The 13247-nt window shown below is 50.6% G+C and overlaps 2 protein-coding genes across 2 annotated transcripts; one reads left to right on the forward strand and one right to left on the reverse strand.

Annotated features, from left to right (window-relative positions):
• The first annotated feature begins 1379 nt into the window (after positions 1–1379).
• Positions 1380–9195, forward strand: LOC119091878 (electron transfer flavoprotein-ubiquinone oxidoreductase, mitochondrial). The gene is made up of 11 exons (XM_037214786.1): positions 1380–1548; positions 2757–2867; positions 3995–4147; positions 5035–5390; positions 5769–5981; positions 6357–6532; positions 6798–7003; positions 7326–7508; positions 7763–7870; positions 8004–8117; positions 8394–9195. Exons 1-11 carry the CDS (start codon positions 1515–1517, stop codon positions 8555–8557), a joined length of 1818 nt encoding a protein of 605 aa, XP_037070681.1. The 5' UTR covers positions 1380–1514; the 3' UTR covers positions 8558–9195.
• A 74-nt stretch (positions 9196–9269) lies between these two features.
• Positions 9270–12729, reverse strand: mRpL23 (mitochondrial ribosomal protein L23). The gene is made up of 4 exons (XM_037214787.1): positions 12581–12729; positions 10525–10747; positions 10185–10258; positions 9270–9683 (listed from the first exon to the last, which is right to left on the reverse strand). The coding sequence occupies exons 2-4, from the start codon at positions 10742–10744 to the stop codon at positions 9525–9527; spliced, it is 453 nt and encodes a 150-aa protein (XP_037070682.1). The 5' UTR covers positions 10745–10747; positions 12581–12729; the 3' UTR covers positions 9270–9524.
• Between the last annotated feature and the right edge of the window lie 518 nt (positions 12730–13247).

Consider the following 13247-nt stretch of genomic DNA (forward strand, 5'->3'; position numbering starts at 1 on the left):
AAAAAATCTGAAATAACAGTTGAGTTCATCCGACAAAACCATTGTGTTCAATATGGGACATGCCTCATTTGGTGAATATTGGCTGATCAAAAGTAAAATTTGCAAAACGAACTGTAGGATCCAAATTACTGTATTCGCGGCGTATTCAAGCGTATTGATGTGCTCACCCCATACTGGCCCTTTGCATGTCACATTTTGAGCGTGTTGGAAGGGGCCGCTTGCATATGCCGACCGTGGACTGAATGCTGACTGACGGTGAGCTGTCTTGAAAGGCATGTCACGAACGTGATGTCCATAACGTCACGTCAAGTTTTCGAAGCTGCTCAAAACCGTGCTAACATATCTCTCACGGCATACCAGTGAATGTGTGGATGAGGATCATACGTTCGACGTCAGTATAGGCTAATATCATGGGAATCATATGATGACTTCTGACGGCCCCATGAACATCTCGAAAGAAAATGGTGCAAAAATTTGGCTTGGGCACATAGACGACGCATGCATGCGTGTTGTTTGCAAACCTGTATATAAACAGTGGGAATATAATTCGACCTTATTTGGTTTGACCCAGAGTAACAAGTCAATTATCAGAGGTACAACCGAGGCAAAGCATGTGCCCCTTGGCCAAAATAATCGTAAGACAGTGATGACCTTACCCTTTGTGTCGTCCAGAATTTACGTTACGCATTTTCGGTCGTTTTTTTACCCTTCCTCCCCTGGTTACGCATTGGTCACAATGGGCGACCCCCTTCTTTGGTTACGCTAGGTTGAGCGCAACGATCCAAAATCGTAACACCCCTTTGACCCCTGAGCTGGATGTGCGAAACAAGTAACGGGGATGCTCTGATTGTTATGAGACGAAGCCAACAGTGCTAGCGGACTTAAACGTTGTAATCGGTTTTTCTATCTTAGCATGATTTCCAAACACACCTGAGCGTAATGTCGCACTATCCAAATTCTTCTCTTCCCTTCCTTGTGACGCTTCCGTTCCATCAAAACCCACCTCCCCTTCCATTCGTAACGTAATTTATGGACGACCCTCTCGCCCGCCGCTTTGGTACGGTCTCAGCCCTAGATCATCTTCTACACCCGTTCATCCTGGTCTGAAGTCGTTACGTCAATTCGACAGTCGTCAATGACAACATGTCGCACATTTTCTTTCCATTAAGCTTATCGCCAGAATAATTTGAAACCGTCTGTAATATATTATTCGAATTCACTGATATTAAATATTATGATAATATATTGCATATTATTCGAATAATTCGAAAGTTTTATCTCAATTATCAGGAGCTTTCATAAGCCAAAATAGTGGTTGACAAAAGTGGCGAGGGAGAGACTTCAGAAAATTGGGCTACACATAGCTTGGCGTCTGGGGGGTTCGGTTGATAGAGTGGATTGTGTGGCCGCCAATCTCCGCACGACCGAAATAGTTCCGATAACTGTATGCATGTTTTTCACTCGCTGCAAACCATAAGGTATTAACGCAAGAGCGCCAAGGAGACTTTAAGACCATGGCTGGGCTTGTGATTCGGTCTTCACGAGTAGGTAAGGTTTTGGCTGTGCCCTGGCTGTTTTTTTGCATATTGTGAACATACTTTGCCCATGAACGTGTTATCTTATAGTATACTGACATCATTTAGCTTCAGTGATCCTAGTTTGTGATTTATTAGATTCATGTTGCGTTATAGCTCAGAAAAGGGTAAGTAAATTACAAATCATCATCTGTGTTGTTATGTAATCATGGTTTGCTTGCCATTGTGCCATAGGCCATTGTGGGAGCTTTATGAATACTTATTATAGTTTGAGCTGAACTGCCATCTGACCAACTTCATGGCAAAAACAAGTCTTATGGTATGCATGCTGTCAGTGCTTTCTTTTTCATGAACTGGCTTTTTACCAACATTGTTCCAAGACATGGTGTTATGCAATGTTGCAGCAATATAATTGCTTATGAGATATTTAATATATTTTGATACTGGCTGGTTTTGCCAGTATGAGAACATAGTCTAAGGAGTAATATGTTCTACATTGTGTCAAATACCTGATATTGCAGAATGCATTAATGACAATATGCAAATTAGATAAATGAATTTATTTATTTAAGTAGTATCAATATTAATGATAGCATACAAGCAGTTTGCCATGTATCAAATAGTTCAGGCCTGATGCCAGTACTCAAACATGTGTTATATGAAAAACAAATCACTTCAAACTCAATGATATGTACTAAAAGTGCTTGATTGCTGGTGGGCTAATTATGCATATTCCTGTATATTTTTATGTAAAAAAGCTTTAGTTGTGGCATGGTTAGCAGAAAGGACCAATAAGGCAACTAAGTTTCCCAAGGTAAAGAAGCTTAAGGAAGTGAAGGATGCATGATAATACAGCTTCAGAGGGTATCATTAACTTGTTGAATGGAAATATTAGTCTAGCAAATAATATAGCCAAAAATCATTTTCATTGTGAACTGTGTTATAGCAGTCAATTTTTAATCACTGTTTTGATACAGAGATCAACTCAAACTTTCCACTGTTTGCTGACTTGTTCCTTTGGGTATGGTGATTTGCATAGGCTGTGACTTACTATTTTGATGATAAAATTGAATCAGCATGCTGTTTTGTGATAATGATCAGTGTTTTTTGGCAGAGCAGCAGGCTTGTATTGACTGTTTCATATTCACTTATCTCAGTCCTTCCCACATTTTTCTGGAGTGTTGGGTGTGACTACTTACACATTTTTAATCTGTGTTTCAGCAAGCCGTGTCTGCCATATTGGAAGAAGATATGAACATAGTGCTCAATGCTTCCCAAAGATAACCACACATTACACCATTCATCCACGAGACCAGGATCCCAGGTGGAAAGGTAGGGTTTATGATTGCTTTGAGGCAGACATGTGGAAGAAGGCCAACACACTCCAGAACCTGACACCAGAATCCCATCAAGATGGAATCCCATGAAGTCCTGGATGCACCCTTTTGATCCAGGCACATACCTGCTTTTAAGTATTTTGCATTGCCTGCTGTTTTCTCAAGATGTTCCCAAGATGTAAGCATTCCAGCTTACATCTGTAAGCTGGTATGTGATAACAGGTTTCTACCTACTGCATACAATAAATAACTTGGTGAATTGGATTTGCGAATCTTTTGCATGACTTTAAGTTGTATTTTCTGTCACGGAAAGCTTTGGACTTTTTCTTGATGTCTGTGCTGCATTTCTCTTATTAATAATCAGCTGTTTTTCACCATCTTTACCAGACCGCTATAAGTGTGAACCTTTATTGAGTTGATTACTGGTCATAAAAGGATCATTTCATACTGTCCTAAATGAAAGTGATGTCCTTACAGTTGTGATGTTAATGCCTCGCAGACTTAGCCTGATGTCTGGGAGCTTCTCAAAAACTTATGACTTTGCCAGTAGCTAGCATGGGCCATAATGAGCTTGTCTAACTGTGTGTCTTGAGGGCATGTAAGATTCTCACAGATTCATTTGAAACCCAGCTTGGCTCATTCCTTGTGATTGTGCCAATGAAGACATTCTCCTCCAAAGGTATCAATACATAGACCACTCAAATGCATAGGCCATTCCAGTGCATAGGCCATCCCAGTGCATAGGCCATTCCAATGCTCAGGCCATTCCAATACATAGGCCATTCCAATGCATAGACCATTCCAAGTAAAACATTGACAGAACTCTGGTATGATCATTCAACTATCCATGACTTGATTTTGCTGGGTTGTTGTACCATGCAACAGTGACTAAAGCACCATTAGAAACAGTCATGTCATGAAACTGTAACCCATTCACCTCTAAAATATGATTGTGGAAACAATGTGGAAAAATATTATGTCTATGATGTATCATTTTTCCATAGAATCCAAGGCTACCACTTCTCACCAACTCCTGCCAATGTTTACCACACTCTTGGGTTCAGCCCATGCTCTGCATGTGACAGCTCTTCTGCCCTTGACCTGTGCTGGTGGGGCTGCCAGATGTGGACATGGAGCGTGTCTCAGATGAGACGGACGTGCTGATCGTGGGCGGCGGTCCCGCCGGGATGTCTGCCGCCATCCGTCTGAAGCAGCTGGCCGCCGACAAGGGAGAGGACATCAAAGTCACCGTCGTCGAGAAGGCGCCTGAAATCGGTACTGAACGCTGCCTGTCCCGCCCAGGTTTTCATGTGCATTGTTTATTTTTTTAGGTATGCAGTCTGGTACTTCATTACACAAACACAGACGTCCTTGGAATTGACCTATAGCTGCATGGCGACATCATTGCTGCCAATACTTGCTCATGTTTGTCACACTGTGCTAACTATTGACGAGGAGCATGCAACAATGCGTCGTTGTGTATGTATTTAACCAGGCAATGTATTATCCCGCTGTTTTGGCTTGTGCCGGGGGTGCCTCCTACCCTTGCCTGTACCCTTACCCCACTTCTTCTTCGGCAAAGAGGCCACCAGATGCGAACAGGACTATTTTTGGTGGCAGGACGTAATCATTAAGATAATTTTTGTCTTGGGTCAGATAATCTTGGTCACATATCCCCTGTATTTAACTTGCAACTTTATCTAACTGTGCCTCCAACTGCTCAAAAACGTGGTGTCTGGTGATGCTTCGGAAGCGCCCACCCTGCAAGTTTGACACACTTCATGCAAATGATTATTTTTGCTAGCTATCAGAAAAAGACAAAACACCGTCAGAGCATATACTAAACCCTGTCATGCTATCTGTTGAAATATGTTGTTAAAAATATGTGTTGAAAAGTGGGACAAGTATCATGATATTGTAAAAGACATGATTCTGCACCGTACGCCTTGCTGCGCAAGTTTCGGTCCTAGAACAAAACAAAGCGAGATTCGATGAGGACGTCAATGGCTTGTGTGGTCTCGCACTTAACAATGAAAGAATGCTGAAAAATATGACACCGTGGACGGCCAGCAATAAAAACCAAGAGCACTGAATGACTGACGACAACCCAGCCGGCTGGCAGGACACCACCGGCCTGCCGCTGACCGGGGCTCCTCCGGCAGGCGGCCACATCCTGTCGGGCGCGTGCCTGGAGCCTCTGGCGCTCGACGAGCTGATCCCGGACTGGGAGGTGCGCGGCGCGCCGCTCAACACGCCCGTCACCGAGGACAAGTTCGCTCTGCTGACGGCCACCGGCCGGCTGCCGATCCCCATCCTGCCCGGCTTTCCGATGCGCAACCACGGCAACTACGTGGTGCGGCTGGGCCACCTGGTGCGCTGGCTGGGAGAGCAGGCCGAGGAGCTGGGCGTGGACGTATACCCCGGCACGGCTGCCGCCGAGCTGCTCTTCAACGGCGACGGCTCGGTGCGCGGCGTGGCCACCAGCGACCTCGGCGTCGGCAAGGACGGCGCGCCCAAGGTCGGTGGCGCGCGCGTGCGGCGCGGCGGAGGGTTTGTGGGGCGTTTGTTGGGTGTTTTGTCAGGGCCTCTCAGGGGCCACATCATCAGATTGCTTTTTATCTCTGGAGAAAGGCGTGGGGTTTGGGAATGGGCTTTGTTGATCATTCCGCAACATCAAGTATTTTGTGGATGCTCATATGCGCTAACATTGGGTTATATCTACAGAGTTCTTTGGTGCATCTCGTTTACTAGGGAATAAAGTATGTTCCCATTTTCTTAATTACGATTGAATGTCTTCAGGACGGGTTCGGAGGCATCCCGTTCTTCATGCCGCCCATCTCTCTGGCGCCCCTCCCCCTTCCCCCACTCGCCCTGAGCGTCGTGCGGCGGCCGGCAGGACTCGTTCGAGCGCGGCATGGAACTGCACGCCAAGTGCACCATCTTCGCCGAGGGCTGCCACGGCCACCTGGCCAAGCAGCTGATGGCGCGCTACAGCCTGCGCGACGCCGCCCAGCCGCAGACGTACGGCATCGGGCTGAAGGAGCTGTGGGAGGTGTCGCCGGACGTGCACCGGCCCGGACGCGTCGAGCACACCGTCGGCTGGCCGCTGGTGAGCGGCCGCCGCCGCCCGCCGCCGGGGGCGCCTACTGGTGCCGCTACGGCTGGGCCGGCCGCGACGCTGGTGGCGCTGGGTGTTCGGCGAGGGGTGTCGGGCTGCCGTCAGGCGGCGGTAGTGGGGTTGGTTGAGTCAGCTGTTGGATCAAAAGGCTAACGGCTGGTGGCCTGATGCGTGGACGTCGACGAGACGCGCATTTGTCTCCCTCATAAGCTCCAAACAGCATGTTATCGGCGCGTCCTTATGCAGTCTCTCCCTTCGTGTACGTTGGTAGGCCCTGTGCTGACGTGTGTAGGCCTCGAAATCGGACATATTTTACCGCCGCGGCGTCTCCACGCCGCACTGACCGGCCGGCGTCCGCGCGCGCAGGACATCCACACGTACGGCGGCTCGTTCCTGTACCACCTGAAGGACGAGACGCCGTTAGTGGCGATCGGCTTCGTGATCGGGCTCGATTACACCAACCCCTACCTGAGCCCGTTCAGGGAGTTCCAGCGCTTCAAGCACCACCCGTCCATCGCCCGAACGCTCGAGGGCGGCACCAGGTGAGCCTGGCTCCGTCGCCGCGGGGGGGGGGGGGGGGGTAGAGGACGGGTGGCGCACGTCCCCTCAGCTGAGGGGGGGGGGGGCGACCAGGCTGGTGTATAGTTATCGTAAGGAATGCACTCGCGTCAATGCTCAGCCCCGCGCCATTAACACACGGACACCGGTACCTCCTGTTCGCATCTCGCCGTGATCTGATGGCCTGATGCCCACACCGCTGGCCGTCTTAGCCCGCTGACATGGTGACGTGGCCTGTGCCGGCGGCAGGATCGGGTACGGCGCACGCGCCCTGAACGAGGGCGGCCTGCAAAGCGTACCGAAGCTGACGTTCCCCGGCGGCTGCCTGGTCGGCTGCAGCGCCGGCTTCATGAACGTGCCCAAGATCAAGGGCACGCACAACGCCATGAAGAGCGCCATGATCGCTGCGGAGAGCGTGTTCGACGCCATCCAGGCGGGCGACACGGAGACCGAAGGTGAGCCGACGGCGCCGCCGCAGGCGAGTTTGGGAGTAGATTGCGGATCGTGAATCGCAGGCGATATCGAACGGGCTTTGAGCGTGCAGTTTGCGTTGGCAGCGCACGCTCGCTCATGAAGACACCCGCTCACGGCCTGTGAGAAGGTGACCCGGGTCATCCACGCCTAACCTAACCTAACCTAACCTGTTGTCAATGGTTACTGAGGCCTGTTGTACCCTCCCCATTCCCGCACATGTCACGCAACTCTTCACCTGCAGTGGGTCACGCGGCGTCGCAGCGCCGTCCGCCCTCTGACCTGGCGCCACTGTGTGTGCGGCAGGTGTGAACCCGGTCAGTTACGAAGAGCGAATCCGCAGTTCACGGGTCTGGCAGGAGCTGGTGTCGGTCCGCAACGTCAGGCCCTCGTTCCACTCACCGCTCGGCCTGTACGGCGGCCTGGCGTACACTGGACTCTTCTACGTCCTCGGCCGCGGCAAGGAACCGTGGACGCTCAAACACCCCGGTAGGTGGCGCCTGTACGTGGATGGATGGGTGAGTGCCGGGCTGACACGGTATTTTCTGTTAATGAGGCGTATTGGCCAGCCGGCGGTGCGAGAATCACGGGCCGTGCGGCCAGAGCCATCGGTGCTGCCACCGGGAGGGCCCGGCCGGCCGGCGCTCTGTCCGCAGCGCCGATCATCGGGCCGCGGAGGGTGTGGGCGGGTTCGGCCTCGCGCTGCGGCACCCCTCCGGCTGACTCCACCCTGGGCTGCGCAGGCGCCGACTACGCCTTGCTGAAGCCGGCGCAGGAGTGCCAGCAGATCGAGTACCCGAAGCCGGACGGCAAGCTCAGCTTCGATCTGCTCGGCTCGGTGGCTCTGACAGGTGAGGACAGCATGGCCGCCGTATTGGCCCACGCCTTCCCCCTCCCAGCTCTGGTCAAGGCGGTCGGGTTTTACCTGTGGCCCGTCCCGTAACGTGACACGACGTGACGTGACGCGACGCCGCCGGTCGCCAGGCACCAACCACGAGGGTGACCAGCCGCCGCACCTGACGCTGCGAGACGACGCGGTGCCGGTGAAGCAGAACCTGAGCGTGTTCGACGGCCCCGAGGGCCGCTTCTGCCCGGCAGGTGAGGTCAGGGGTGAGCCGTCCCCGCGCTCCAGCGCCGGCCGGTCGACTCATGTAGCGTTGCCGTCCTTGTTTTGTCACATTTGATAGTGGTTTTGTGAGTGCCGTTACCCTATGAGCCCAGAGCAGCACGAGAACAAAATCAGCCAATATCCCAGTCCTTCCCGTTCGGCCACAGAAATCGAATAGCGATGCGCTTTGCGCGCGCGGCCGGCGTGCGGGCGTGGCCTGCTGCACCACTCACGCGCTGAGACCGGGCCGCCTCTCGCCTTCGCAGGCGTGTACGAGTACGTGCCGACCGAGGACGAGCAGGGCCAGCGGCTCCAGATCAACGCCCAGAACTGCATCCACTGCAAGACGTGCGACATCAAAGACCCCAGCCAGAACATCAACTGGGTGACGCCCGAGGGTGGCGGCGGCCCCTCCTACAACGGCATGTGAGCGGCCGTGGCCGCCGGCAGTGCGCGAGGATAGGGCGCGGCTCGGCGCCACCCCTCCATGGCTGGTCTCAAGACGTCCTCGTGTGACGAGGTCGACGGCAGCACCACCGGTCGGGGGCTGTTCGTCTGCGTGAGGAGCAGAGAGCCACCGAGATTTGCGCGTGGGTGCGCCCGCAACAGTTCAAAACGGCCCGAGTATCGCTCACCGTGGGCTGCGTTGTTTACAAGGGCCTGGTAATGGGGGGACCGATACGACCAGTTGTTGCAGATGAGTAACGTCTCCTGAAGATACGATTTCATTTGCTTTCCAATCCAGTATTGGCTTCCAGAGCGCAGGACCTCAGTTCAGTCAAACGATTCTCGTCACTCTGCCAGTCGTAGCGGCCCCAGTCCATAAGTGATAGAGACACATCCTCGGCAGTTTAACTGCTGGTCCAGCTGTGTCCCGGCTGCGCCATCTCTCTGCCCGGTACTTTGTCGTAGACTCGTGCCTGGGGTGGGTGTCCCGCGCGCGACCATCGCCGGGTCGCCGTGGACCGACAAGGCGGTGCAATGCATGTTATGGGATGCTTGGTGGGTGCTTGGTCGTTAGTGGTCCTGTGATAACGAATGGTGTGTTACCAGACAAATATAATGAGACATGGTGTTGGAGCGTTCCGCTCTGCTGGGCGCGTTTCACTTCAGTCTAGCTTTTCAAAAGGAGAGTCTAGAGCACATGAAATGTCGCTATCATCTTCCATAAAAATGAGCATGATAACAGGCGCCAAGGCGACGAAACAATCACGAGTGGTCACATGACTGCAGACGACTCGACACCCGCTGGGCAACAGGTCTACAGTCAAAAGGGGCAGCATACAGTACATGTTCCTCACGTATTCATCTGTCACCTGGCTAATTAGCGCGGTCGACGCGACTCTCGCACACCTCCCATCCAAAGTCAGCGCACATGAAGCCGGACAGACGGCGGACTAGTTGAACCAGGTGGGCACACCGGGCCTGTCTTTGAAGCGTTCCTGGTCCTTCTTGTATGTATCCCTCGCAAGCTCGATCTCCTTCATCTGGTCCGACAGCTCCTTCTGCTTCTCCTCGGGCAGCAGATTCGGAAACTCAAATACCATGTCCTTTGGCTGAAAACAGCAGATACGGTGTACAACCGCTAAGAAATCTGACAACTACCACCACCCCTGGGCTTATCCCAAACCATGCCAGCTTTCCAGCACAGCTGTCCGAAGTGGCATGAAAACGCGGATAATACATGGGGAACAAGCACAAAGGACAATATGGAATGTCAATTAAAAGCAAAACTTCCCACAATATGCATATCTATACAGTGTGAGACACTTGTACACCAGATCTGTTCTGACCAGCCAAGCGCAAGCTCTGCATATGCAAAACACAGACATCACATTAATGTTTCACCTCTTGTGTGCAATGGTACCTCATAATGTGCTTTATTATGCAGTTTAACACATGCCATATTACATTCAGACCGATCATTAACACAATCATGAACAGCTTGAATTACTCCGATAGAAAATGACATTTTTTGCTTTGGTATAATCACCCTAGAACAGAACCAGGCTGACCAGCTGTCATCCAATGGATTGATGACTGCTGGTACTACTCACCAAGGTGACAAAGGCATATTTAATGTCATCATCCTTGACTATGTATCCCTTTCCCTCCAATTTGCGAAATTGACCTGGGGAAAACGATGCCAAATTAGAAACATCACAAACAACATTGGTGTTCCTGCATCACACAATTCACTTTAACACTGCATGAAGGAACCTGACATGCATAAATCAGCTGACAGCTATGATAAATTTCATGAATGGCAGAAGATAATGAAAGCATCTGACACCAAGTTTATAACAGTTTTCAGTGCTCCTTAACCATTGGTTCAATGCAGGAGTGCTAATGATGGGAAATCATCAGCCACTTAACTTCAGCTACCACTTTCCATACCTAGTCTGTTAGAGATGCTGACTTGGACCACAGGTACATTGTATATCTTCTCCAGGTATTGCTTGACATCAAGTTTGGTCATCTCAGGTGACACAATGAACTGAACAGCATTTGATGGGATTTTGTGCTTTGGACGTATCAACTTCATCCAGAAGTTTGGAAGGAATATCCGCAATTGCGGATTACCTCGCTGGTACAGTGGATACAGACGAGTAGACATTTTCTGAAAAGGACATGGTCTTCCTGAACATACTTCTCAGCACATGTGACAGAAACTTCATGCTCATATGTATGCCTGCAGGAGGCTACCTTAACCCCATTGACAGCTGTAGCCTGAGGAAACTAAAGTCACATGGCCAATACTGTCACCAATACTGTATCATGTCCTGGGCACAGCAATACCAAGGAAGCATGGTCACAGCGGCCAGCCTCTCACACACACAGGGCACAGAACGCGGTCAAAGAACAGTTGCACCCATGGCTGAAATGGCTGTACACTGCTGTGATACCTGAATGGGGTTTTGGTACTTATTGGACACATTGTTTGGTGGCAGTGACTAGCAACACATGCACAAGCGATCTCCCCACGGAGAGGCAGACGCAAAGTCGCGCAGGGAGCGGTGGCTGAGGTGGTACGGTGGGCAGCCGGCTCGATAGCCACAATTTCTTGTGGCGCCTGTCTAGGGCAGACAAGGGCAGACAGTTGGGTGTGCTGAGGCTGTGCTGCCAACCGGCTGCGGCCAAGTTCAGTGGTCATGCCCATGTCTGGTTTCTGCCACTGGGGCCGACCAGGTTTCCTGTCCAGGCAGCAAAAAGCCTCTGTAGCTCGAGCAGTCTTCACCAACACCTTCATTGCGACCGGCCCTGAGGTGGCTGATGACTGAAGGTTTCTCCCAGAAACCTTCTTCCACTGCTCTTGTAGAAAACATGCCATGTCTGTGATCTCATGTGATGCCATCTCAAGCTGCACTGGCACCCCAGTGTCAGTGCAACAGTGCTGGCTGTTCCATCTTAGTGTTTTTGTTCAAAGTGATCATGACAAAAGCACAAAGAGGTGCTGGTAATACTGTGACATCACCAGACAGGCATGCAGCATGCAGCAGTGGCATGTGAAGCCTCTCCTGTGGTTTGCACACCAGCTATCTCTTCAGATGGGACATCAAACATCCATATAAGCTGCTCAAGGTCTCCTTGAACCTCAACTGAGTGGCCAGGAGCTGTTCTGCATTGCACAGTGCCTTGATATCATTTTTCATTAAGTGTGCTTAACTTATTCTACATCTTGTAACATGCCTGCTCAAACAATGACATGATGAATAATCCGAGCAAGACCTTCCTATTCTTCATGAAATGTAACCAATTACTAGGTAATAGATACACATTCTGTCTAAAATCATGTGCCCAGTGATGTGATAAAATGCAGAGAGTAGGTTCTGCCCCACCTAGAATTATGAGCACCAAATTTTCTTTTAAACTAGCAATACAATGTCATAATGTATGCTCTGCCTCTAAAATAAAATGCCTGTATGCATGGAAAAGGCATTTACAGGCAGGTAAACCATGAAAAATTGCCACACTTAATCAGCCACCCTTCCTATGCAAAGATGTCCTTCACAGGGTATACCCTTGAAAGGGCAACCAAAATGCTAGCCTTGAAGTCATGATGAGCACAATGTGATGTGTCAGCATTGTGCAGTCTGAGTTCAAACCCATCACATCATTGTTCTCTGATTGTTTGAATTGTTACATGTGCAAGGTATGATGATATATTTTTGTTGTCCTCTGATTATGAAGCGTTTTCTGCTCTAAGGAACACAATCCATGCATGGCATGCTTGCATAGCTTCTAAAGCAGCATGAATCTTTTCATTTTTACACATATCCTGAAAATCCTATAAAAAAAAATTGTTTGAAAAGTTAGTGGAATGAAGCCTGGTATAACTTCCGCGCACACGCACGCGAGGTTCAGCGCAATGATGTCGCGGAGGCGTCCGTCGCCGCCGATACCGCTCTTTGGCACGCTAGCACCACTGAGGCCCCCTCTCTTGAAAACCCACCTGTGGAGTTCCCAGCAGTGTTAAATTTGTGACCTCACGGTCATGCGAATTATAAGTGTTGCCCACTACGGCCTGCGTGAATATATTATTCAATGCTTTGACGCAACGTTCCCAGGCCCATCCCACATCCAAGCAAAGTCCAAGGGAAATACTTTTTCTCGTGCTATACTGTAATGGTCACTTTGGTCGCAAGCCTTTTCAGCATAAACGGCGCATAAGAGACATTTATTGTACTTTTCTTCTTCCATAGTATACCCCATACGGCGGACCGAGGAGGCGCTAGACTGCATGCCACGTCGCGATGCTCGGCGAATGCATAGATGCAGCCAAGTCAGGGGCATGGCTTTGTAAAACGAGTTTGAGCGGGGGTTGAAGGAACTGGCGGTTAACGTGAAGCTCCCTACCCACAAACCACGCCAACAAATGAGCTTGCCTCAGAATTTGTTTTTTTTTAGCCCCGACCATTATTGGGGCGCTAAGGAGCGCCTGTCTGGTTAGAGTCGGAAATTACAGGTTTATCCACGACTGAATACTGCGAACCAGTCCCGAATTAGCCTTCCGTTATCAGTGGTGTATCGTCCGTGAACCTTTCTGCGCTTCTAATGCGCAAAAAGGCCCACGAAAAGTCAAGAATCGGTCCACCGCCTGGACTTTTCAAGAATGCACG

This window comes from Pollicipes pollicipes, unplaced genomic scaffold (assembly GCF_011947565.3).
Source record: "Pollicipes pollicipes isolate AB1234 unplaced genomic scaffold, Ppol_2.1 Scaffold_3447;HRSCAF=4054_pilon_pilon_pilon, whole genome shotgun sequence".
Lineage (NCBI taxonomy): Eukaryota > Metazoa > Arthropoda > Thecostraca > Pollicipedomorpha > Pollicipedidae > Pollicipes > Pollicipes pollicipes.